This window comes from Vidua chalybeata, chromosome 3 (genome assembly GCF_026979565.1).
Source record: "Vidua chalybeata isolate OUT-0048 chromosome 3, bVidCha1 merged haplotype, whole genome shotgun sequence".
NCBI lineage: Eukaryota > Metazoa > Chordata > Aves > Passeriformes > Viduidae > Vidua > Vidua chalybeata.
This window is the reverse complement of record NC_071532.1, coordinates 74,197,786-74,225,378: the sequence shown is the minus strand read 5'-3', so window position 1 is coordinate 74,225,378 and position 27,593 is coordinate 74,197,786. Positions and strand designations below refer to the sequence as shown.

Below are 27,593 nucleotides of genomic sequence, written 5' to 3'. Positions count from 1 at the left end.
GCAAAATTGCACTATATTCTTAATGGAAAACAAGATTTGGAATCATAATGGAAAATAGAATTATTTTAAATGACAGGAAGGTTATCAAGTTCAAACTCTCATAAAATGGGCCAGATAGGAAAAATATCTAGTGCAAACTTTCATAAAATGAACCATTTAAAATTTCAGCATTAGACTTCTCACATAACAAGTATGCTTTTGCAGTTACCATGCAGACTAGAAGTAATTGCCATAGTTTACTACTGCTTGGAACATTTGAATGTCAGTGTCTGATGATGTTCACATCCCATTATATAAATGGCTTCTTAGAGAGGTAATTATAATAACAACTAAGATTGTTAGTACAGCTCTGTTAGATTAAGCCTTGCTGTACAACTGTTGTATTAGAGCCTGCATACACTAAGGTGGGGCACTTGTCTTAATGGTACTGTATGAAGTGTGTTTTTAAAATCAAGTCCCTTAAAGGTGTCTGAGTTTGGGTCATGGTTTTTCCTTGGAGGGGGAAAAAAATCACAAGAAGTTTTGCCTTCCTGAATTAAATGTATTGTGGTAGTTAAAATGCTAGTTCAAGAGCCAAGTGACTTTTATTGCAATTTTATTCTGGGCTTGCTTTTGATATCACTTGTTAAAATCATCGAAGGACGTGAACAATAGGCTTATGCATTCACTGGGAAGCATTAAACCAATTTAAGCCAAAATTTGCAAGTGTGACTCATACTTTTCAGTGCTTGACTGGAGATGCTGGCATAAAAGTCTGGTTTTAGTTTTGCTGCTTTCTTGATTCTCCAAAAGGCAAGCCTGCTTATGGGTGCCTATTGTTAGGACAGACTGTACATTATTCGAGTTTTATGCAGTGCTTTGCACAGCTGTGCCCTTGCAATTCAGTTTTCTTGCATTTTCCATAAAATAAACAATAATATTGATATTCAGGACCACCTGTGGTGACTTATTCATTTTGAAATATTTAAACTAATAACTTTAGTGTATCTGTAATAGTTCACAGTTTTGTGTGTTTTTTTTAATTCTGATACAGAGTTGCACATGGAAATTGTAGAATTATTTTGTTTTTATGGCACTACTTACTTTTTGAATATGAGTCTTTTTAGTGATGATGCAGCAACTCATTATGAGTAGCATGCTACAGAGTTCCTTTTTCCACGTGGCTTAAATTAGGTTTGTGTACCTAAGCAGAGCTTTGGGGAAGGCACACTGTTAAACTCTGACTATCAAAACATGAGTTATGTTTGATGCAGGTTCAATCAGGGATATAACCTGCTAGCAACACATTTTGGTTTTTTTTTTTTTTTTTTTTTTTTTTTTTATTTGAAATTTTGTTTGTTTTTGTTTTGTTGTTGTTGTTTTAGGGGGATTTTGTTTTGGTTTTTTGGGATTTTTTTTTTTTTTAATCTTGAAGTTTTTATTTTGACTAGGAATAAAGACCTTGTGCCTTGTTACAACCAAGAAAATCACTTTGTTCTGGATGGAATGTCCAATATACAACAGGAAAAAAAATCTCACATCCTTAGGTTCTGTAAACACTAAGGTAGTTCTTTATTGCAATTTTCATTACTTATTTTGAACGATACCAAGAAAGCTATATCTTTTTGTATCCAGAATGTGATGTAACAAGTGCCTTGTATATATCCTTGATTTGGTAAGCTCTTTGGGGCTGTGTAATTATGTAAGACTGTCTGACACTGACATACTAAAAGAAACTCCAAAGGTTCAGTGGAATTTGCATTACTAATGGTAATATGTTACACTTGAATATTGTGCATAAAGTTGTATAGCTTGCTGCTCAGTTTTATTTCTTTAATTATATATCCTCTTAAACTATGAATGATAGCTGACCTTTCCATTTCATGGGATTCATTTTAGTTGCTTGACAAATGCTTAAAAACCAATATTTAGGTAAATTTCATAGAGGAGATGAATTACTGTAGGCTCAGTTATCAGTGACTGATGTTATGTGACAATTTCTCTGTGAATTTATATAGAACTTTTTTCAGAAGAATTGTGTAATGAGCCTCTTAATCATATTTCATGCAGTTGGTATTGATGGATATGTTTTTCAGTGTTCAAGGGACTCCAGAGGACATGGCTGATTGGCTGATGATTGATTTAGGATAGACAGGCTTGAATTGGGAGGGAAACAAAGCTAGTTATAAGAAGAACAAGGCACATTTTTATGTGCTGTAAAGAAACATTCACATATTAAATTGGTTATTCAGATAAGTATACATTGCACAACTAGAGCATAGTTGATACTTGATGTGGGCATGGTCATCTGTCAAAGCTGTATTTTAACTCCTCTTCATAGATTCTGAATGTATTCTTTTTTTGTTGTGATAGGTGAAAACAGCAAAGGAAAAATGACATGGCTTATGTAATGAAGAATAAGAACATGAAGCTAAGGACACCCAAAGGTTATTTCAGGACTAATAGAACAAAGTAGATGAAATAGATTATGATTTATTTCTTTAATATTACCGTTACATGATCAGGGAATTGCTATTTTTAATACAAACTGCATACTGTAATGTTTTGGCCTGAAAAAGTTTATAGCCCAAATAGAAAAGATTAGGTCAGGACTGGATGCTTTGTAGCCCAAGTGACAGACAAACTGAGGTCCCAGATCAGAAAGAATGTGCTGTTGATCAATAGATCACTGACGCCAGTAAGATTTTTCACAGGCCTAAAATTACACGTGAAATGGAAACAATCTTCAGGTATCACATCACAACTGAGTTCCCTGAGCAGTGTGGGAAATTGATCTGAGATCTCTGAAGTGCTGGCTTACTTTCTTCATAGCTTTTCTGATGCCTGAAATGAGAAGTACAATCAATTTCCCATAAAGAAAAGGCTATGGAACAGGTGAATGTAGAATTAAGTGCATTCCCCATAGGATGTGGGAAGTGAATTTGAATAAAATACTGCCCTTAATGAAGATGCCTATGTATTTTAAAATAATTTTTTAAAGAACTCAAATCTGTATCGTTTAATTGTGGAGACAGAAATTTGAGATGACAGATCATCTCTTTTAAAACAATGCTAGATAGTGTTAATTACTTAGAAAATTCAATGCAACAAGATGAATAGCTAAGGAAAACCTTGGTGACTTCATTGATCAGTTCTTTAGCAATTAATTTGCTAAGTGGAGGTAATTCTAAATTACCTGGGTAATTCTATCCCAGGACATTATTATTGTGCAGCTAAGTCTGTGGTTGAGCAAGAATTTGTGTAGATCAGGGCTGTGCTTTGGTGGGAAGTTCCAAATGTTTGTTTTGTGTTATAGTGGACTTGGATCTAGGGCTGCTGGTTGTTACAGAAGCAGTGTTTGAGAAATCAGAGGGAGGAAATGTTACTCTTGGAGTTACTGTAGGTTGCTGTAGCAAGCTCAGTTTACTTGCCTGTTTTTGAAAGCTTACATTTCTTTTGAATGTTGCATTTAACGTTGAATCAAACAAAAATGGAAAGTGATGAATGTCTCTTCACAATCATGCTGAGGGAACTTTGAGATATTGTAGAGGTTATTGCTATGCACTGGTACCATGTACTTTACATAGAAGGGAGGGTATTTCTTGAAGGCCTCAGGTCACAGCAGGTAGTTACTTATGATTTCAGTCACAGTGCTGTCTTTTTAACAGCATAAGGCATAACCATTTGTTCATTTTATATAATTTACCTGTCTTCTGACACTGCATATGTTTTGATTCTGTTTCTTGCCTTTAAAAGGCCACTAAGATTTGTGGAATTCACTGACAAAATGTGCTTGTTTAAAATACGTACAGCTTGGTTAAGTTGTTTTATAATCGTTTGCTGTTCGCTATGACTGCCATGGCTGTAAGATTGATGTGTACAGATGAGGAAAAGCTCATTACTCTCATGGATATGGAACACCTGAGTAAGTAAGAAAATGACTCAAAGGCAAGGAGCAATTTATATGTCACCGTTGTGACAGTGAGCAATTTGTATTTTGGGGATTTTGACACACATCTTGTGTATTTTTACCCACGTATCTGAAGTGGTATGTTGTGAAGTCCATATATGTTGCTGCAGTGCTGCCTGACTGGTACAATCAAAGTGTCTGGACATTTTAGCAGTAATTTGGTGTTATTTTACAGCTATTGTGCATTTTCCTTTTGAAAGCTAAACAACATGCTGAGAGCATGGAAAGTCAAACACAATGACTGTGCTAAACATCTTTGACAATTCTGCCTGGTTGCATCAGATCTGATCCCATCTAAGTCTATACACCCCATGGTTGTGTGTCATTCAGTTTTGAGCTCTTGTTGACTTTTGTATTCTATGTTTGTAGAAGAAAATGTTTTTATAAAGGTGCCTGTAACTACTCAGGGCCAAGTGTTGAAAGTACGGGTGTGCTCTGTGTTAAATGCTCACCAGCTTGCCACGTTTCTTTGAAGTTCTCAAGAGCCTGAGAATTTTTTTATGGCTTGAATATTTTTATCTAAGGACTGTGTTTTGTTTTCTTTTTCATTTGGGTATAGTTCTGTAGCTTTGTTTCTGTTTCAGGCCAAGATTAGAAGACGACTGGAGGGTTGATTCCTTCCTTCTTCCAAAAAAAGGAGCTAATAAAGTATCTGCCTGCCTCCCAAAAATAAGGCCATCCAAATCCATAGTATCTGAAATAAATGTGACCTCAGGTGGAATTCCACAAAAGGAATACATCCATTTGTGTCAGCATGTTGAGACCTGAATTTTGGAGCAGTTGCCAAAAAATCGCAAGTGGATTGCACTTACTTTGCTTTGGGAGATTTGCTTTACTTATTTTAAATCTTAACTGAAATATCAGAATTTAAACAATCAATTTATTTACCACAATGTTACCTAGCTATATGATTGGGTGGCAGAACAAGATATGGATATTTAAGAAGCTAAAAAAAAATGTTAAGTCCTCTCATTAGTGGGTTTTATTATAAAAGAGATCTTTGATTAACACTGGCAACCTGTGCTTTCAAGTCTCACAAAGGTCTTGAAGCAGAAATGAGGCATAATCAAATAGATTTTATTTCAAGCTGAAGTGCTTTAAAATAAAGTATAATAGCAATGTTGAATGAAGTCAATAAATAACATTATTAACGTTTCATGCTTAGTCAAATTTGGTAGCTTTTCTGATAGGTTTGACTTTGAGTCGTGCATTTGTCGAAATATTTTGTATTTAGTTTGTTTTTCTTGTCTGTCACTTCTGCATTCACCTGAGATATTTATCTTATTGCCTCATTTTTAATGTACCCAAGGGAAAAATAAAGTAGGCTTTGTATTACAAGGCCTTGTATTACAACCATGACTGATGGATCTATATAAGCTCACAAAACCTTTGAGTGTTTTCAGGGATGCATCTGAAATTGGAGTTTAACAGCTCAACCGTAACTCATTCTCCAGGTTTTGGTGAAGTCTCAAATCAGAATGTAATGGTCCGTATTTTTTTTACAGATAAAACTACAATATTCAGGTATAGGAGTGCAAATTAAAGGCTGAGTTTGAGTTCAACTTCTGCCTATGGTAGAACAGTTTTTTTCTCATGCTGGACTAAATGTCAAAACCATGAGGCTAAGAAGGAAATTTGCCTGTTGGTGAAGGCAGTGTGGATCAGTGAGCAGTACAAAGTTCATTTAAGTAGGAGACTACTTTCCTGGAGGCCAGTCAAGTTCAGCTGAATGTGAACTGTCTGAGGATCATTGCAGGCCTTGTCTTTTGATCTAATTCTTTGGCTTTGTTTCCTGAAAAATAGATGTAGTTCCGACTCAGTTTCAAAACCCCTCACAGAATATTTGAGGCGTGACTACCCCAGAGGACAAGGGAAGAGCTACAGACATCACCTATCTGAACTTCTGTAAAGCCTTTCACCCAGTCTCCCACAACATCCTTCTCTCTAAATTAGAGAGAGATGGATTCAATGAGGGGACTGGTAGATGGATAAGAAAGTGTTTGGACAGTTGCTTCCAGAGGTCAGTGGCTTAGAGTCCTGATGGACATCAGTGACAAGTGGTGTCACTCAGGAGTCTGTATTGGGACCAGTGTTATTTAATACCTTCATCAAAGTGCCTCACCCTTGGCAGGTTGGCAGATGACACCAAGCTGAGTGTTGCAGTTAACACACCTGAAGGATGGGATGCAATCCAGGGGCCTGGACAAGCTGGGGAAATGAGCCCCTGGGAATCTCATGTGGCTTAGTAAGACCAAGTGCAATGTGCTGCACCTGGGTCTGGGCAGCCCCCAGTATTGAGGCAGGCTGGGGGATGAACAGATGGAGAGTGGTTCTGTTGATAAGGACTTGAGGGTGCTGAGAGATGAGAGGTTGGACATGAGCCAGCAACGTGCCCTCACAGCCTGGAAAGCCAAACATGTCCTGGGCTGTAGCCAGCAGGGAAAGGGAGAGGATTTTCCCCTCTATTCTGTTCTCATGAGACGCCACCTGACGTGCTGCATCCTGCTTGGAGGTCCTCAGTATAGGAAGGACTTTGACCTGTTGGAATGAGTCCAGAGGAAGGCCACCAAACTGATTAGAAGGGGCACTTCTCCTATGAAGAAAGGCTGAGAGAATCATGTCTGTTCAGCCTGAAAAAGAGAAGGCTTCAAGGTGTGTGTCCTTTCATTATGTAGAGAGAATCTTCAAGAAAGCTAAAGAGGGACTTGTGCTAAGGGCATGTAGTGATAGGAGAAGGGGAAAGGCTTTCAGTTTAAGTGAAAGAGAGTCAGTTTAGATTAGATATTACAAGAAGTCCTGTACTGTGAGGATGGCCAGAGAATTTGTGGGTGCCCTGTCCCTGTAAGTCTTCAAGGCCGGGTTGGGTGGGGCTTTCAACAAACTGGTTTAGTGGAAAGTACCTCTGTCCATGGCAGAGGGGTTGGAACTAGATAATCTTTAGGGTCCATTCCAACCCAAACTGTTCTGTGATTCTCCACAAAATCACAGTTTTGTGTCTTACTGGCAGGTACAGTTCTGATAGCCCACTGCACTCTTAGACTAGATCTGTAGTTATAAATAAGTTGAACAAGGGCTTGTTTTTTGGCCCTAGAAAGACTGGCATAACATGGCGTGTTGCAAAATGGCTAAACCTGTGTGAACATTTTGGCTTTGTCCATGCTACCTATTTGGAACAGTCATGGCTTGAGTTATCTCCTGGACCATAGTCCAGGCATTGCCTGGGAGAGTGCTAGTTGGCAGGGTCAAAGCTCTGCTGGAGGCTGTGTTTCTTAAACACTGTGGGTGATCATGGACAGTGACTGAGTTAGTGGCCTGATCTTGCTGACTTTACGAAGTTAGGTGTAGTAGTAGACCCTGTGTAAAGACCATGTTAGAATCTCTGTGTTAAAATAATCTCCTTAAGGTAAAGTTAGTAAGTGTACACAGAAGTCATATAGGAATGATTTTTGGTTTACAGATAACATTCAGTTAAGTGTTTCTTTGTATTTGTAAGCTTAAGGCTTTGTGTGGAATATTATTCTTTGACCAGAAAGAGAGCTGTATTGGTAACCACACTGTCTTTAGAGGGCTCCTATGTTCAGGTCTGTAGTGCACAGGATGTTACTGTAGCATGGTTGGAGGACACAGAGCATCTTTTGCCTCTGAGCATTTCCAGCCTTTCTGGAGGCATCAGTTATGGGGTTGAGCATACAGAAAGTGTGCAAATCTACCCCTCAGCAGACAGGTGTTTCTTTGAGACTTCACTCTCTTTAGTCAGGAATTGGTGTGTGAAAGGAATATTTTCCAAAATATATATCTAGTTGTGAATTTCTGAGAAGAGAAGCTTATCTCTCCCAGACAGCGACTGCAGGTCTGCTTTTCCAAAGAGTAGGTGGCTGATGAGTAGCTTGCAGCTCCTGACAAGCCTCACATTAGCTACTAGATGACAACAAAATATTCACCTCTTATTACATTTTTAATGGATAAGAAAAGTGACTGAACTTGTTAGAATTTTTTTTTTTGGGTTTTTTTTTTTTCTCCTTAGGTATATTTCATGGCTGTGTCTTACTGTATTTGTTTGATAAAGCTTTTAAACTATTTGTTGCTTCTTTTCTGTTGCCAGTTTGGAAGAAGCCCTGATAGCACTTTAATTCAACAGAAATTGCAAAATCAGAAGGAATGACTGTATGATAAATGTCATTCTTGTTTATATTGGATGATTTCCAGGAAACAGATTTATGCCAAATTATGGTGTTTTAACAATGAAAAGTACTAATATTTTCTGAAGAAATTACTTATTTGCAGGAAGCACTCAGTTCTTGAAGTCACTGAGTCTAGGTGAAACATGGAAAAGTTTGGGTAAAGATGATGTAGTCATTCATATGTGCTAAATAGTTAGAGAGAAGGTAGAGCTTATTTTTTCCCTTCAAATTCAGCACTGCCTGGAGGACAGATTGCACATATGAAATCCAGTGAGCTTGTTGACTGTCTCAGCTTCTGCAGGTATCAGCCAGAGTACAGAAAGAAGGTAGCAGGGGTTATGTCCATGAGAAGTGCTTTGTTACTGGAGTTCCCCAAGGTGTAGTTTGGTAGCCTCTGTAATGACATTGAGTATAGCATGAAACCTACTGGGGATAAGTTTAGACTTCCTTCAGTAGTGGCAGATGGCAGAACTGTTCAGTTTATTTATTCACAGTTTACTGTTCAAAAACTCTGAGTGGTGTATTTTGTTAAAAAAGTGTGGGAGGGTGCCAAAGAATGGAGAATGGGGCTGAGAAGTAGAGAAGGAATGGTAAGTCGAGGTAGTGTAGAAGGAGTACAGGTTGGGAGGGAAGAGTGAAGGGCAAAAAGGTTTACTGGAGATGAGAAGAAAAAGATTCTCACAAGAATTGTACTCAAGAGACTGAGTACAATTGTTTAATTCCAGGGAGACACTGAAGACAAATGATCTGGAAAGTAAGACAAATGATCTGGATGAAAGGGAGAGTTGCTCTCCTCAGTGGTATATTCAGGGAAATTCCATAGCACCTTGCCTGTCTTCAGTTTAGACTTTATGATATGAGAAACTGAGGCAATAACAAGTAAGGGGAGGTTGTAAGTTTAGGTGTCTGCATCTCCATCATTCCTTCTTATTAATAAGTTGACTACTGCATTGCTCATGTTTCAGTCTGAGATGCTTATTTGAAAAGGATTGCTTCTAAAAGACAGTTTTAACTGCCCCTTCTTCTCAAGTAGTTGTGTATGGCTTACTGCTCCTTCTTATATACAATGATACTATACATAAATATTACTTTTAGTGGTGCTTGTGTAGATTATTCTTTTCCCAGAGTCCAGTTACCTTTTTTATTGAATTATACCTTATTGTGTGACTGTTCTCACTGATTTCACCTGAATTACTTAATTAAGAAGTATATGTATATTGAAGAAAAGGATTTCTCTCAGTTTATCTAGAATAAGTTTTTATATTTCTTTAATGAGAGAAAGACTCAGTTACAAGATTGCTGTGGCGTTACTGGAAACTTGGTATAGATCTCATTCTGACTCTCAAGGCTGTTGCTATTTGGAATTCTTATCTAAAATTGCTTAATGGCATTTCTGGTTTTTTTTCCATAGGCAATGTTCAGTCTCTGCATGGTTGAGAGTGAAGCTGATGAGGTGAATTTACATGGTGTCACAAGCCTTGGTTTAAAACAAGCCCTGGACTTTGCATATACTGGACAGGTATTGTACAGTTCTTCAAATTAAGAAATGCAATCAAAAGCAACTGCAGTAAAAATTGACTATGACCTTTTTGGAGATACTAGAAAATATCTTTCTTATACAATGCTCAGTACAAGCTATTTTGATTTAACAGATTTTAATTTTCTTATACTGGTGGTGGATTTTTTCTTTAGAAGAATTGTTTACTAAAAACACTGTTTTATGTGCATCATTGTCAGGTAGGGAACCATGTAGGGCTTGCAAGCCCTTTTTATGGTTGCCTGACTATTCATAAAATCTTAATGTGAGTTACATCTCCTTGCTAAATTTGCTAAATTACATGTAAAGAAAAGTGTTTCCCTTATAATAAATATTTATAAACTCTGCTGTGTGTGAAAAATTATATAGTTGAGGGGGAAAGTAGTCTCTTATTCTCTGGACAGATGCAATTGAGGCATCTTTGTAAATGCTTATAGGTAATATACATCTTCATTTTGGCCTATTCCTTATGGTACTTCAGAAAATGCAGAGTGATGCTCCTTTTCCCTCTGCCTCTTACCAAAAAAAAAAAAAAAATAGGAAAAAAATAAGTATTTATGACCTGCCATATTTCTGAACTGCATGCTTGGAGAGTGTTGCTGTGTGACTTTGTCTCAGTTCAGAGTTCATGGATAGTGGGCTCAGTACACCCAGCTATTTTTGCTTTGGACTTTAAAATTCTAGATAACCAAACTATTTCTGGAATATCACTACAGCAGTTGAGTCCATTGACGCACTAGTGACGTTTATTAGTTAATTTTGAAAAGGAAGGCTTAAATGCATGCTATGATATTCTGAAGAGTTGTTGGGTTATAAAAATTTAAGGCATCTGCCTCCATACTGTGAATTGAGTATACAGCCTTATGTGGGTTTTTTGGTTTTTTTTTTTTTGTTTTTCTTTTTAAAGGAAGCTAAGTAGAAATAAGGGGAGAAAATATTCCTTGTTTTAAATGAGATATTTTTGTCACCAGCCCAGAAAACAGTTATGCTTTAGCATTGGTCTTGGAGATTAGCACTTGAATTTCTTTGAAAAAATATTGAGTTTGTGCTGTTTTGGAAAGCATAATTATATCTTTGATATAAATGATAAACAGAGATGCCATACTATATTAGTGAATTAGCTGAAGATCTCAGTACATGACTTGTCATTGGTATGCTTTTTTTCTTTCAGTTGAAAGCTTTTGTTAAAAATTGAGTGTCTTTGATAAAAATGAAAATGTTAGGTGCCTATACATCATCATATTAGTAATTTAAAACTATAGGTTGATTATTCTGAAGAGAAAACTTTGGTTAAACAAAAGTATCTTTTTAAAAAACGGGTTGTAATTGATTTCTATCTGACCCACCCCATCTGCTGTGATTAGAAGCATTCCCCATCTTTCTGCAAAATTCAAAGTCTAACAAACCCATGTAAAAGACATTGAGAACCTTTGGAAGGATGGATGTGGCTTTTATGTAACCCAGCAAGTGACCCCAGGTTGCTTCCAGGATAGTATCCTCAGATCCCTAGGAAATATGTACCTTCTGTCATTGGCCCTTTAGAGACTTTTGAGTCTCTCTTTTTCAGGTATAACCTACTTTGAATAAGTGAGTGGGTTTCCTGAGTTAAATATAGATGTGCACCTATGTACAGCTGCTCATACATATAAGTGATTGTAAGGCAAGGCTGGCTCTGTCGTGTCTGTCAGATGCACCAAGTGCTACTTTGATGCCCAGACAAATGAGAAGGGTTCTGTAGGAGTTGTCATGTAAAGATGCCTTTGAAGCACAACTCAGTGAAATGTGGGTCTGAGAATTAGCAGTGTCTCATTTCCCTTTCATCCTTGGAATTCTCTTGTGGCATTGTGTATGTATTGAGCATTGCTTGTGTTCTGACTCAGACTGACAGAATCTGGGTGAACATTTCAAGGTAGTGAGTGGGAGTAATCCACAAAGGCTATTAATAAATAAGTGGATTACTCCATGCTTATATCAGAGAGTCCTGAAAACAGAATCATCTTTAGCTTGGTTTGCAAACTCTTCCTGTTTTTATAAGACAAACAAAATATTTCTCAGTAATCTGACAGTCACTCATGCCAAATATAACCTTATATTGCTCTCTTAAAATTGAAAACCATGAACTAACTGTTACTCTTCTTTTTTTTTTTTTTTTTTAATCAAATTTCACCAAAATGTTAGTTCAAAAAATAAGAGTTTCCCTAGGTAACACTGTGGAACTCCCTAAAATATCCATGTCTAAATAGATAAGTAATTAGTTGCAGCTTTTTTCTCTTTACTTCTTTAATATGCTACACTTGTATTTGGCACATTACACTCCAAATTGAGTGCAACTTTCTGTGTAAACTAATATACTGGAGACATCTGGTGGAAATATTTAATATTACATGGCAGTATTTGGTGTCTGCAGTTTTGAAAGTTATTAAAATGAAGAAATTTAATTTTTAGGATGACCATGAAATCTGAAATTAAACTCTGTCATCCTTGCCTCTTTGTTAATTTGAAATCCTCCTGCGGACTTCAAATACAGCCTTCATTGTCCTGTCTACTTAAGCAGGACTTATTATTGTCTTATTGTAATTACTGTTGAAAATATTTTGGTTTATAGGAAAAATTGATTGTTCAGAAGAAAATAATGTTTCAAAACTCAAGTTAAATATAAATAATATAACTCCAACTGAACTAATCTATTACTATGGTCCTTAATAATTACAAAGAAAGAAATTTTGGTACAGAAATAGATAAAAACTGACAAAAGGAATGGCAGTAGACTTTGATTATGTTCTTTGCATGTATGTTCTCAGTAATACTTTAATAATAAAATCTTCAGCAAAAAATGTCTTAGATATGTTTCATCTTGTCTGCAGGCATTTTACTATGTAGACCCCATATTCAGAATTCAGAGATACAACTCTTTTCCTTTTTAGTTGACTTTTTTCCTGTTGTAGTTGCTGTGTCCTTTCTTCCCAAGAGGGCTTTAAGGTCATTCTCTCTTCTACCTCATAGCTGGCAGTGGTAAGGCCAGGCCAGAGTCTCAGTGAGTAGATTACTCACCCTTTCTTCTCACAAGGGCATTTTGTGAGTGTCAGATGTGCCTTGGAAAGGAGATGGATCAAGTACAATCAGTTTACAAACTATATGTTTTAGAATACTCATATAGAGAAGCATTTCTAGGCAAAGAGTTTGGAGCTCACAGTTCCTGCTGTCAAAATAAGAGCCATAATCACTGTGTCAGAGACTCATGGGCATTGTTGTCTATTCTTTTTGACTACCTTTTTTAAATTTTAACTCATTTGTTAGAAAGAGACATAATCTTACTTGGAGGAATGGGAGAGCCACTAAATAGGCCAGTGTAGCTGGCTGACAAGTGCTCAAGAGGAGCACTGGCTTTAATTTGCAGTGGATGATTGTGATCCTAATTCAACAAAAATACAAAATAGAGTCCCATGCGTACTGAAATGCTTCAGACTTGGATCTTTCTTCTTTGTTAATATGTTCTATCATATGGCTTTAATTTATAGTAACAAATATTTTGTATTTAGATAGAATTTTATTTGAGGACCTCAAAACACATTACAAAAGCAAGTAATCCCTGTCCTTATTTTGTTGCATCACAGACAGGAAATTAATTTGGGAGAAAATAACTTTCCAAAGACAGTACAGCACACTAGTGGCTTCTTAGTACTAATACCAAGTTCTCCTAAGTCCTATTTTCCTAAGTGGCTGGTCTGTTTTTTCCCCTAAACACTAATATTTTGGTTTTGTATTAATAGAAATTACATCTTCCTTAAGTTATAATATTATTCTGAATTAGTAAAGCTGAAGTGAAAGAATTAGTGAGGACCCCCTTTATATGAGGCTTTTTATGTTCAGCTCTTTCTCCCATAGTGAATTTTGGGGTAATTTGTCCTGTGATGCCTTCTTAGCCCAAGGTTAACACAGCCTTACTTCCTAACTATGCCATGTCAAAATGTTTCCTTGTATTAGAAGCCACATACAAAGTTGCACTTACAATGATTCAAAAATAGGCTTTAAACTTTCTGTTATTAGCATATTTAACAGGTTTTCTTTTACTCACAAAATGCTAATGTAGCAGCAGCATTTCCATAAAGGTAATATGGGTATATTATTCCAGTTACAAATCTAGAACTTCAGTTTATTTCCAGGTATGTTGCTCCCAATATTACTTCAATGTATTACCAGTGTGAGTCCTACTTAACTATTGCCTTTACTTTGTATTCAGTTAGTTTGAAACCTGTCATCCTCTTAACAGCTATTATTACTTTACCAAACAGGTTTCAGGAATTGGTAGACTACCATTATGTGATTTTTCACATTTACACACACAGACCCCTGATTAGTTAAAGTATTATCTTGCAGCTTCTTTTTGAAATTGTTCTTTTAGCTTTGCTATTTATTTAACAAAAAACATGAAAGAGTAAAATACCTTCTTAGATAGTAAAGAAATAGTAGAAATAATTATTATTTCTAAGTACAATTATTTGTCCTTATAATTTTTTTGATTCCTTTGTAGAATCTTGGCTTTCATCTCTCATCAATTCCCCATCTCATCTGATGCTGACAGTTTTTCTAGTGATCAGCCACTATTTTATCTGCCATTTTTATTTAAGACCAGGGTAAGGCAGCTGTCAATATCTTAGTGCCCCTTATTTTGTTAATCCTCTCTTGTGGGTGGAGGTGTATTGCAAAGCTGTATTGTGATGGTTGATTTTCTTGGGTAAGTGACCTCCTGCATCCTGTGCACAGCAGTTCCACTGGCTGCTTTTAGATTAAAATGATTCAATTAAATTACCTGCTGTCCCTAGCAAAAGTGATTTCAGCTCTTTTCTACTGGGGACAATATGCCAAAGTCATGGATAACTGAATACAACAGGTCTGTGTCTTACTGCAAATACTTAATATAATTTTTCAATGCAATTTCAAAGCAAAAAATATGAATTTGATACTTAGATTTGGACCACTTCCTTTTTAACTTCTCTCAGGATAATCTTGTTTCTGTATCTAGCACTAGGGGTTACAGCTAGGTCCTAGTTTCACAGTCCAGCTACAGATTACCTAAAAGGCTTAGATGAATACAGAGCTCTAATTAACTCACTTTATGCAGTTTATTGTAGAGAAAATTAAATCTTTCACTTTTTTGCTCTGGACAGAAATTTAGCTATGGACAAGACAGTTTTTCTAGTGCTGAAAGTGATTAAAGAATAGTGAATTTGCTTGGAGTCTTCCTTATCCAAACCCTCTTTAATTGTGGTAATGGTACTTAATAGTGAATCTATGTCAGGGAAAGTTCAGGATGAACATAATGAAAAGGTGACAGGTCACTGGAACAGGTTCTCCAGGGAAGTGGTCATGATACCAAGCTTGTCAGAGTTCAAGGAATGTCTGGACATGTGTTTAGTTTTGGATAGCCCTGCAATTAGAGGGCAAGCCCTGCAAGCAGGGAGATAGGACTAGATGATCTTTATGGGTGCCTTCCAAATTGAAATACTCTGTGATTTTATGATGTGTATGCTGTGCACTTAACATGGATTTTCTTCTAATTTTCTGGAAAAATATTATGACGTATCAGAGAAATGCTGGTCGTGATGCTTTCTGGCATTGGCTAATGAGACATCTGGATTTTGTAGCAAGTGCTGCCAAACATTGTGTGCCAGGGCTTTGGGCAGTTGCCTGCAGGGGACTAGAACATTCTTTCCTCACTCACTTTCTTGAAGCTGCACTTGTCAATGTGCAAGGAGCTCAGTATTCAACTGAATCATGAATGAACAGGGAGACAGGTAGAAGTGCTATCTAGTTGGGAGTGAAAAGCAGTCTAAATTACTTTAAAAGAAAAGTTAAGGTGTTTGATTGCTCTTAAGCACACGGAATGATCTCCATCAGGCAAAAACAACTGATACTTGTGTTTGATGCCTGTCCTGTTCAAAATGCTGATCACTGCAAGTGGAGTCAAGGAGGATTTTTTTTCTCTTCAGAGTGGCAGGAATCTTAGAATTATTTTTCTTGTTTTCTGTGTTAAATTCCATACAGTTTACTTTCTAGAATATTCTGGCAGGGCTGCATATTTCCTTATTCTTGGGAAATGGAACTTAGGAGAACTTGGTATTAAGCACTAAGAAGCCACTAGTGTGCTGTGCTGTCTTTAGAAAGTTATTTTCTCCCAAATTAAATATGACTACATATTTCCTTACTGTTACAGCATAAAACTGGTGTATTTTTAATGTGAATCATGCCACCATCTCACTTTTCCATTGTCCCACAAACAGCTGTATGGAAATGAGAAAAATATGGGGGATATATGAGTAGCTGGAATGCAGGTGATAAAAGTCCATCTTCAACCTCTCAATCTTTGTCTGGGTATGCAGTTTAGTCATCTTGGGCCTAAAGCAGCCATTATTTAGTGTCTTTAAAAATGGTGGATAAATATAGTGGCCTGCAGTATTCAGGGAATAGAATGTTCTAGTTGTTCTTTCCAGATATAAATCTCATGAGACTCCACAGATGTGACAGTTAATCTGGATCTTACCTTCTCCCTCAGGCTGTAAATTGATTTGTTAGAAAGGACAGTTTAAGGAGTTTCCTTTTCATTCTTTTTTTTTGGCTGTTATTGCCCTCTTTGCTCTGATTTTTTTTTTTTTTTTTTTTTTTTTTTTTTGGTAGGCTGTAGGAGGGTGGGTTCAGGAGGCATTAAAAGAGTAGGAGGACATTTTTGATTTGGACAATGTGGAGGTGAGGCCTGAGTAGTTGTTCTTAGGAAAGGTTGGTGGTTCTTACACACTGTTGCCACAAGTCTCAAAGAAGATTGAATAGAGAGGCAAGATACATGATACCAGTTAAGTATTTTCCCATGCTTACCCAGAGACCTAAAGTGTTGGAGGGGGATGCAGGTTGAGTTGGGAAAAGAAGAAATAAATCTTGGACTAAGAGGGAATAAATTCTAGTTTTGAACTGCTGGCTGGAGGGTAAGAAAATGGGGCAGGGTGTTAAGGTCCTTGGGTTTCTATAACAGTGGGACTGGTTATAAAATTCCCTTTTCTGCCTCAGTATTGTGCTTTACAAGGTCAGGTTTAATTTACCATTTTCTAGTTCTTGCATTTGAAGAGAAACTTTCTGCAATATATCCAGGAAGTATAAGTGGATAAGTTTCCAGATAGATTAATTTTGTATGTCTAAAAATAATGGATCTAAGAAATTATGTAGTCTGCCTTTCTGGATCTTGTGACCTCAGCATTCTGTTACCAACAGCCAGATTTTGCATTGCTTCAATCCCTTGGGCTGTGGAGCTGACCACAGTAGGGACCAGACTGTATTTTATGCATCCTCTCTGGAGGGTTTGTGGCATGATGGAGAGTAGAAAGGCTGCTTTGAAGGAACAGGTTTCCTGTTTGAAAACAGTCATTGTAAGAGCAAAGTAGTTTGTCAAAGTAAATCACTTTGAAAATGGAGCAGTATGTCAGGCTTGATGGCTTAGGAAAGAAAGTTACTCATGTATCACAAGATCTGCCTGTTGTATACAGGGAAAAGTTGCTTAAGGGGATTTTCTTGGGTACCATCATATGCCAGAGAGAAGTTGAAAGTGTAATGAAAATTAACCCTTCAAAATAAGGATTGAATACAGGGGTGATTGTAAGGTGCAGCCAGGTGCAATACCAGAATTGCATCTAATTAATCTTAGTGTAAAAATAGTACAGCAACCTGTCTAATATTGCCTGTGTCATGAGAAAGCACATTCTTCACTGGTGAAGGTTGCCATTTTTGTCTGAATTTGATGAGTCCAAATTATTTTTAAGTTTCTGCCCCAGTAATTATGCCTCATAACGCTTAGGTTGAGGATGGATTACAGAAAATGACTAAGCTTCTCTCTATTTTTTCATACTAAAATTTGTGATGAATTTTGAAGTTGTGAATCCAAAGTAGACCTTAGTTTCACTCTCCTTAATTGCAATAAGCATCGTTCTGTAGACCTCAGAACTATTGTTTTAAGAGTTAGACAAGCAGAGGTGAGTCAGTCACTGTGAGTGCTTGTGGTGTGCATTTGGTGGTATTTATGTGCATTTACTGTTAATATTGAAATGGAAGGCCTGTATAACATATAAACATCTATGCAGGTAATTAGTAAAAACCAAGAAATTTCTTTAGTGTATAAAAGCTCAAAGGTGTGGAATAACTGTGAATTACCCCAGTTTCAGTAGAAGGAAGGCTTGCAATATTTTCTTCCTTCTTTACTTATCATTTTCTTTTCCTTGTGGATTTTACCAGCATGCAGTTTCCCAATGGTAAACATTGAGCATGGATGAATTAGTATTTTTTACCTATATCCAAATGAGTATTGAATAAAACATCAGGTAGTTCAATTTAAAGCAAAGTTTTGTGAAAAGATAAACTAGACTTTCAATCACGAAAGTGATTCTGTTTTCTCAGTAGAATATAGTTTGCATGGTATAGGACGGCTGTAAAAATGGAAGAACATCTGTAGGAAATACATCTGCCACCTTGAAATGAACTTTTGTTGGTGACTTTCTGCAAATCATCTCTAGACAGTAGCCAGCCACTCTCCTTGCCTCTTGTCCTTGTACTTATCTCAGTGCTACTAGTATTACTTGTAAATGGATTGCTGTAGCTTTAAAATACATTAATATTATCTCAGTTAAATAGTTTGTCTGTGCCTACAAGGTACTAATCTGCTTTGGGTTCTGGTTCTCTGGCTGACACTTAGTAAGTGATGTGCCATAGGATGGCAGCTTCCTCAGTGTCAATCATGTGTGAATGAAAACCACTGCAAGGTCTATACCAGCTTGTTTAGTCTGACCTTGAGTTCTCACTTGAAAATACTTGAGAGCGACATGCTTTTTTTTTTTTTTTTCTTTTGTTTGTTTGTTTTTAATATCCGTGTCTGTTGGAGATATATTTGTCTCTGAAATCAATTCTAACTTTCTGTTAAACTACCTCTCATCATTCATAGCAACCTCAGTAGCACCAGCCAAAAACCTGGACTGTGCTGGGCCTGATTCTCATTTACAGTAGGATCCTTACATGAATTTCTGGCTAGATAAAGAACCTTCATGTTTTATATAGCATGTAAATGACATATAATGTTCACTTAAAACCTGGTATTAATAAATGTAGTGATTTGCACAAGCATTAAGGATTTCATACGCTGCCAGAACTCAGTGTAAATGAGTTCTTGATATAAGCAAGGATCAGTTGCCTACTCGCCTACTCCTAAAATATCCATTATGTTGGAGATATTTTGTGGTTTTGCTTGAAGAAATGTATACACTTCTTTTTCATTTCCTTCAAAAATAGTTAAACTACAAAAGATGCAGTTAAGCATCTTTCTTTGTGTTTTCCATTTTCCTTATTCCATTTCACTAGAGGTATACAAATGATGCTATGACATAAAACTGAATTGTGTGAGCAGAAAGAAAAGGATCTGTAAGGAAGCTTTACTTCTCTGTGAAGCAGTGAGAGACTGACCTCATGTGGTGTGAAACCAAAGGAGCCAGGGAAAGTACAAGGATAAAATTGAATAAAGTGAGCAGCTTTGAAAATTTAATTTTTCTCATGCATTTTTTTTTTTTTTTTTGGATGTTGTGCTACTTAAAAAAATTTAATCTAGATAGTTTGTAGTCTGATTGCTAATAAGAAATTGACCAGTGTCCATATTCCCAAAGACATTTTTGTGTCCCAAAAGGGATGCTCTAACAAGCTGACCCCAAGACAGTGGTCTATGAGCTGTGGCTCAATTATCCTTACTGCTGCCTGTACATGATTTTAATTGAAATGAGTAGGAGTTTCATGTGAGCAAGTAACTGAATAATCAGTCTTGGTTTCCAAGCCCTTCCTGGCACTTCCCCAGCAACATGCTCATTGTGCTTTCAGAGCCCTGCTCTCTAAAATGAAGACAGTGGTTAGGAAAATTATAAAGTGGTACCATGCAGAATAAGTGGGGTGTTCCTAGTCTGTATGTGCTTTACATGCATGAATAATATTATTAGAGGAGACTTCTGAGTCAATTCTGTTGGCCTGATTCATCAGTATATGTGGAAGGATCTAAGTATACAGATAAGAAAAGGAAGTTCTGTTATTTTGAAAAGTCTCCTTCTTAAACAGCACACATTTAGTTTCAAAGGATTTAGGGGGTATTGTGACATAGGGACTCTCACAGGAAAAAGAAAATAACCAAAATAAAGTTTAAAAATCCTTTGGGAAATTCAGATGAACTTTAGAAAATCTGTCCCTATTCTGTAAAGTCTTCCCTATTTGCTTTATTGTATTCTGTTCTTTATGTTGACTTAAATATCTGAAATAACTAAGGCCTTTAATGTTTTCTACAAATACTCTGAGTGCATCTTCCAGATGACAAACCTTCCATTTTCTTCTTTACAGATCCTTTTGGAACCAGGGGTGATACAGGACGTCCTAGCAGCTGGGAGTCATTTGCAGCTGCTGGAGCTTCTCAGTTTATGTTCTCACTATCTTATTGAGGTGAGGCTTTTTGGCCTGATAAGCTGTTTCTGTTTGGTACACTTTTGTTTCAGGCCTAATTTCAGTAGGAGACTATAAGTACAATACCTGGTGTAATCTAAATGGCAAAAACTGGATTTCAGAAGAACTTTTTTGGGTGTAATTTAGATATCAGTTTATGGTAGATGCTTTATCCTTCCATCCATTTTGTCCATTTCATTCCTGAAAACAAGAATGATCTACTGATTAATATCCACACGTGGGAGGTTGATTCCCCCTTTTATCAAGGAATTTGCTTTCTTCTACTTCAGTGTACCAAATGTGAAGATATTTCCCTATTAGGATCCATGATTATTGTGACAAATTCAGATGTGTAATTCACAACAGAACATTGACATGTATTCCAGGGCACTACAACCTCCCACTGAAGGAGTAGGGCTTATTTTAATGGTAATTTATTCTTCATAAAACTTATGCCCGTAATGCCAATGCCTTTATCAAGCAAAAAAAATTTGTGTTGTGGTAAAGATTTTTTTTCATGCTTGGCTTTTATAGGAAATGGCTTATGATGGTAGCAAGAACACAGCTTTGACGGGTGTCTGTGAAAAGCCTTCTAAAAATAAAATGGCAGTAGCAGTTCTACAGAACTGTTTGCTCCTCTCAGTAACTTTTCAGCACCGTTTCTGAAATGGGAATGTGTTAACTGCACCTGGGCAGCACTTGGGCATGGAGATGCACATCAGCACAGTGCTCTTAGTGTGCTCTTGCCTTCCAACAGCGTAACTGCCTTTGAGCAGTTGGAGCGTGCTTGGCAGCATGCTGAGCTCCTGAGCACCAGGGGCATGCAGAACCTCGTGTTAAGAACTTCAGCATCTACTTAAAGGCTTTGTGTCTTACAGAGAAAGAATCTGCTCTTTGAATGTTAACCTTAGGAACCCCTTCAAAATGTATATTCAGATAATAAGTTGGTATTAATTTGTGCATTATAAATGGATTACAAAGTTAAAGGAGCTGACAGAGGGTGCAATTTTTTTTTTCAGGAATGCAGGAAGAGATTTAATTTTTCTGAGAAAACAGACATGGGTTTGATGGGAAAGATAGTTGGTTTGAGAAATAAGAACTGCGAGATACCAAATAAGCCACAAAACCATTTGTCAGGCAGGCATGGGAAGCGGTTACTATAATGAGAAAGATGTAAATATAACACTGGTAGTCATATACAATGTATTTAATGGTCCTCAAACAGACCAGTTGGTGTGAGTATGTCTTTGATTCTTATGTGGCTCTTACTTTGTCAGAAATTGAACTAAAGAGACTATTACAGCAAAGAAGCTACAGAACATATTAAAGAGTAGGGAAAAGTTTGTTTGTTGTGCTCATCAAATAGGGATGTGAGAGAATGTAGGAAGAGGGCAGGTGTATACTCAACATAAATCCTTGTGCTAACTTTTTCTATTACCTGTGTTGTGTGGCCTTTGGTATTTGTAGCTCTTCTCTTAGCACCATCTTAGTACTTTTTGATCCTAATGCCATTGCAGGGGAAAGACAGACAACTACAGAGTTAGCAGTGCTTTGAATCTTGTCCTTAATGGGCAAGCTATAGTCAATTATTTAGAAATAGATTTCTAATGAATTAAAAAATTAAATCAACCCCAAAATCACACTAGCCCCATAAAAAACCGAATACTTTGGAGTTAGTAAATATTTCTTCCAAATTACTTGGTAATTAATAGAGCAGTAAAAATTTTCTGAACACGCCGGAGAAACCTTTAGGTTGGAAAAGCCCTTTAAGATGAAGTCCAAGCACAAAATAACTTGCAAAAGAATGAGAGGCATTTTAATTCCTCTCCTGCTAGTGCTTTTCCTGTTGATCTCATGTCTTTTGATGCATTGTGTCTCATGCATATGTTTATTTGCATGTTTTTTCTATTTCTACAACTTACAAGATTACCGTGTCTTTCATGAGTGATAGAAACCACAACTTTGTGGCCTGCAGTTGCTGGAGGATGTGTGAAAGATGTGAAAAAGCACTGTTGTGCCCTGAACAGTGTGCCAGGTTAGGACAACTGGAGCTACACTGTTGTAAAAATTAAAGAGGAAGTGGGACCCACTGTCCAGATTTACAGTAGTGGAGGTAGGGAATAAGGTAGTGGATGAAGGGGAAAAAAGAGGAGAATATGTGTTGGAAGACAGAGAGCAGTGCTAGTTCTGTAAACTATTTTTGAATCAGGGTCTGATCGTAAAGGTTTGGAATCTGCATGCACATCTGTGAGGTGGCTGTAGCTTATATCATGTTGGGGTTTCGGCTGTATTTTACTCTTTTTTACGGTGTTTTTTTTACCAAGTTCACCTCAGCAAGGCATACATGTAGACAGACCTGCAGTCTGAATAGATCACAGTAAGAATTCACCTGTCTTGTTTGTTTTGTGTGGTTGCAGTCCATACAAGTAATCAGCCTTGAGTGGTTGCTGTAAGTCTTTTTAACAGAGGTCAACAAAGTACTGCATGTTAAAACTGTGATATCTTTCAGGTCCAAACTAATTAAATCAAATATCTGTTTATGTTCTACATACTATTGTGTGACTTTAAAAAATAGCTCTTGCCTTATTTTAGTACTATCTGCAAATAAAATCCAAGTAATTAAAAGAAGGCTTATCCTCTCTTAAGAGCACTTATCCTCTCTGCAGTTGGTAACTGGGGTGTCTTGTCACCCCACGTGCTGCGATACAGATGCTGGAAAAGGAATAGTGCTTGCCCTTTCTCTTCTTTCTGATGAATGAGTGTGCCAGAGTTCTTCATTTACAGTGCTACTGAATTACTTTGAGCTGCTTTGAGCTGTTCAGATATAATGAACTTAGCTTACTTTAGCCTAAATTCAGGAAATACGGTGTGTGGGATCTAGCTGTCATTTACTGTTGTGTAATGATGACACAGAGTTTTAACTTGTTAGGATTGTCTTTAACTGTTTTGATTAGACCAAGCTTTTCCTGTATGAGTGCTGCTCTTATTGTTAGCACTTGTTTCAGCTCTTCTCTAGATGATCCAGCCTGACAGTTCATTGGAACTGTCTTGAAGACTTTCTTCTCTTTTGGATACTTTTATCTGGGACCTGTAATAATGCCATGCATTTCAATAAGGATGGGGGTTTTTGGCACAAATGCAATTGGCATTGCCCGCTCATGTATCTGTTTTGAGGCACATTGGTAGTCTATGAGGTTCCAAAGAACACTGTAATGATCTGATTCATCTCAGTTGATTGCTGAAGTGTCTGATTGTCAAGAATTATTTCTAGTTCACTGGGGACAGAATAATTTCCAGCCGACGCTGACTTTTATATTGACTGGTCTTTAAGGAATTTCCTCTTGATTGTCTCAGAATAAACAAAATGTTATTTTGACTATGACAGATCCTCTTTTTTGTAGGCTAAACAGATTAGAGGACTTTAATTTTTTGATGCATTAAAAAAAAAAAACTTTAACAAACCATTTAAATTGCATTTATGGCAATTTTTTAAAAGAGTTCTCAATCAAAGGAAAGACAGGAAAAAGGAGAGGAACATTTTCTCTCTTCCCTCAATAATGTAATGCAATGGAGGTTTCTGACAACACTTCTAGTTTATTAAATGCATTTTTTCATCTATAAACTTCTCATTATCAAATGTTCTGTGGCATCTAATGTTGATTCAATATTTTCATTTGAAAACACACGCTCAGTTTAGATTGATAATTAACTAGTTTTTATTTTATAACTGTGCTAAATCATATTTTCTTTATTTCCAATCAAGAGAAATGCCCAAGTATTCCTTACTTTTGGTCTTAATTCCAGCTTTGTGTAGTGCAGACTTCTCCCCCCATATCAGCATTGTCATACCTTGAATTATGATTATTTCACAACCTCTGCTGTTTGGGGGTTTTGTTTCTAGCTTCATTTGTAGAAGGGGACTCTTTTGAAGCATGCTGATGTGTTTTATTTGAGACACATACATATTCATGAATCTCATGTCATCTGCATAATTCTCAGGTACATTAAACATGGAAACAAGGCTTGTAAGCGCACACATCTGTCTCAGGCTGAACAAACGGTAAGGCAATGCGCTTTTCTTAACTGCTACAGAGGTGTGGGAGAGCTAAAGACTTGAACTTTGTCTATCTTCAGTGGCACTAAGGTCTGTCATCACTCACACAGCATTTGCTTGCAGCCTGCACATCCAGTTCTCTTAGGTTCTTGTTTCCCAACTTCCTCCTCCAGCTCAGGTTGATTGTCAGTTTTGGCTGAGGTTTTTCAAAGGAGGCTAAAGCAGAGAGCTGCAGCCAATAGGCAAACTTTGAAATGTAACAGGAATGGGTTATCTGAATATCTCCTTTGCCTTTTAAAAGTGCACCATATTTGTCATATGATATAGGAGAAAGCAAGAGATAGCTAGTTAAAGGCATTAAATGTGGTGGCCATCTGAAAATGGACTTTTTAAATGGTACTGTAGAGAACATGGCATTAGGTAGTGTGTTTGTGATGACCTATTTTTGCACTTTAAAGCTTGTGAATGTTTTTCTGAAGGATACATGGCAACTTTATTCTTATGCAAGAGAATAAATGTGTTAAAACATTTATTCAGAACATCAAAATATTTGTTTCATTAGTATGTCTGAGTTAAATAACTAGTTGTAGATCTAAGAAATTTTGTCTTTTTCCTCAACTGTTTGGTTACTCAGTATCAGAGAGCCACAAACTGCAAATTATTTCAACAATCAAAGAGTCTTAATAAGGAGGGAATACTATTGAGAATATAAGTTTTTAATGGAATTTCCTTCTACTGATCAACTACAGCTCAGTATTGTGTGAGGAGTAATTGGTTTTTAAAGCAGAAGTTGATTTCCACTGGTATTCAGGGATCTGGGATATTGGACTGCCCATAATTGAAATCTTAAAGCTAAGTGATTTTTCTGTATATTCTGAAGTACTTTTTTTTTTTTTTTTCAGTGGAGTTCTAGATACATTCTGAATTATATTCAATGTATGTTATTTGTGGGTTAGGAGTTTAGAAGTTGCAGAGAAGTCCAAAGCAAAGCTTGGACTCATTTCTGAGAGGCAGGACATGGTATGACTGTTAGATAGCATTTATCCCTTTAATTTTCTGCTGCTAGATTAGGCACCTTTTGTGAAGAACAAATTAAGTTTATACACTGGACAGAGTCTGGGATATAATTTATGTATATTATGTATACTGTTTGGACAGTGGCATAGTTTCTGTACAGACTTATTTGAAGTGACAGTCCTTGTACTTAATTCTGGAAATGATTTATTATTCTCATAGGTCCTAGGAGGAGCAGGTATAGTAGACATGAGCAGTGGTAGTCCTGATAGCCACTGAAATTACTCTGACTTGTAAAAATTCTTCTTGGGATCCTAAATGTTTTTTGTGTCAAGTGAACTTGAAGGTTTGATGCCAATTTTCCCATTAGTTTTAAGCACATTAGGTTCCCTGCTAAATGGTAAATGTACCAGATTACTTTTTAGAAACTTTATTACATTAAATGGAACTCTGCTTGCTTGCTACTGATGTCAGTCATACCATCTTTAAAGGCAGCTAATTTAAGATAAGAAGAAAAGAACATTATAGGTAAGTTACTAAAATAAGCTTGGGCACAGCAGTGTACAACAGCAGTCAGTTGGAATTTTCTTGGAATTGCCTCTGTACTGTGCTGCTCTGGATTCTTGTGTACAGAAGCAGACAGTGAGGAGGATCAGACCTGGAATACAAAAATAAGGTTAATCAACTCACAAATCCTTATGGTAATAATTGAAGCAGGCAAATTGTCTTGGGTAGAGGCATTTGATTTTTAACCTTCTACTGTAATGGTCAATTTAGGCTTAAAGAACAAATTTTTTTTCCTGGTGTACAAATGCCTAATGATCTAAATCTTTTCTTCTTCTAATTTGAAACTATTTGAATGTGTTGTAGATTGAAATATGTTACTGTTTTTAAACAGAAGAAGCTACAAATGAATTTGTGAGTGGAATTAAAAGGAGGAGTGTGCATGGTTTATATATGTGGGTAAGCCAGAGCTTCAAAGCTATTTATTTTTCTTAAACCCAACTTCTCCATTTGGAATGGTGCCAATGACAATCCCAACTTTCACTAAGATAAACTCCTTCAGAGATGAATTAATTTGTACACCAGAGATTGAGAGCATCACCTTTGTATTGCTAGAAGCCCCAGATCAGTTGGGATTTTAGCTCCTGGGTTTTTCATATAGAGCGAATTAAACTGCTGGAAAGAAAATCTAAAGGTCATCTAGCAACCAAGGCTTGCTTTTTTTAACTAATACTGAGTTTTTAATCTAAGTGCATGCATGCACACTCCGCACACTTCCCTCAATCCCCCAGAATTAGTCACCACCAGCAAGCTTAAGTCTATCAACTTTATCCTGTGGTGAAGTAACCTTCCCAGGCTAAGAATACAAAGTAGACAAAAATAATGTCATACATTTTCCTGGTTTTAAGTGTTACACAACCAGTTGTTGCTGTGCTAGCCTGCTATTTTTTGAAGGAGCAAGTTTTGTCAGCTGTTGTCATTAAGCTATTGATAGTCATTAGAAAAGTTCTTGGAGAAAACTCAAAAATAACTTGGGGAATTTTTTTCTTTTATCTCTTTAATATACTGATACATTACAGAGATAATAATCTATATATATGAAATGTGGTTGCACTAGTAAGGATTCCAACTTAAAATGGGACTCATGAAAAAAATGATGGTGGTTTTTTCCATTTTTCAGTTGGTGTCAGTAAGGAAAGTGAAAATATACGAAAGTGACAATACCCAGTCACTTTGAATCCCATTCTTACTGTAATCCACTTGCTGCTATTCATCTGCAGTGTGAATTGAAACTGATGATGGATGTATAAAGAAATGGTGCTGCAACATCTAGGTTAACTATTGCTGGCAAGATCAAAGCTCCCAAGCTGTCTAGGTGGTTGTATGGATACACATTGCCAGTCCTCTGCAGCAAAGTTGCAGGAGAGGTCACAAGTTGGGAAGAGGCAGTTAGTGCTGTATCTTCCATCTCTTTGCAGGTTCTGTCAGGAAGGGCAAACAGCTTCAAGTATGTATTTTAAATAGGAGCTGGGAAACTATATTGCTTCACAATTTCCCTCCCTGCCCTTCTCATGTTGTCATTCTAGCCAGCGAGGACTCTTTAAATGACCTTTCTGTCCATCATTCCCTGAAAAATTTCTGCTTCTGGAATCTTTCCAGTATTTTTATAAAGCTGTAAACGGGGGCTGATGAATGCCAGAATGCTTAGTGTACAAAATTCTTCTTTGGTTTTATTGCCATCTGATCGATACTGATGTTCTCCTTGTCCCTCCCGGTCCCCAGTGTATTTCACTTTAAATTCTCCTTACAAGTTGAGGCAGTTTGGATGCATGAGCCCACAGAATGGACGTA

At 36.8% G+C, this 27,593-nt stretch overlaps 1 protein-coding gene across 5 annotated transcripts in view; it reads left to right on the top strand.

The window, feature by feature from the left end:
* Positions 1 to 27,593, top strand: part of KLHL32 (kelch like family member 32) — a 121,184-nt gene that overhangs the window by 37,888 nt on the left and 55,703 nt on the right. For 4 of the 5 annotated variants that reach the window (XM_053939074.1, XM_053939076.1, XM_053939075.1 and 1 more), the window contains 2 exons: positions 9,542 to 9,649; positions 20,072 to 20,170. In XM_053939074.1, the coding sequence (XP_053795049.1) occupies positions 9,542 to 9,649; positions 20,072 to 20,170 (207 nt within the window). The remainder of the gene's footprint in view (positions 1 to 9,541; positions 9,650 to 20,071; positions 20,171 to 27,593) is intronic. The other variant, XM_053939077.1, reaches the window with a different exon arrangement.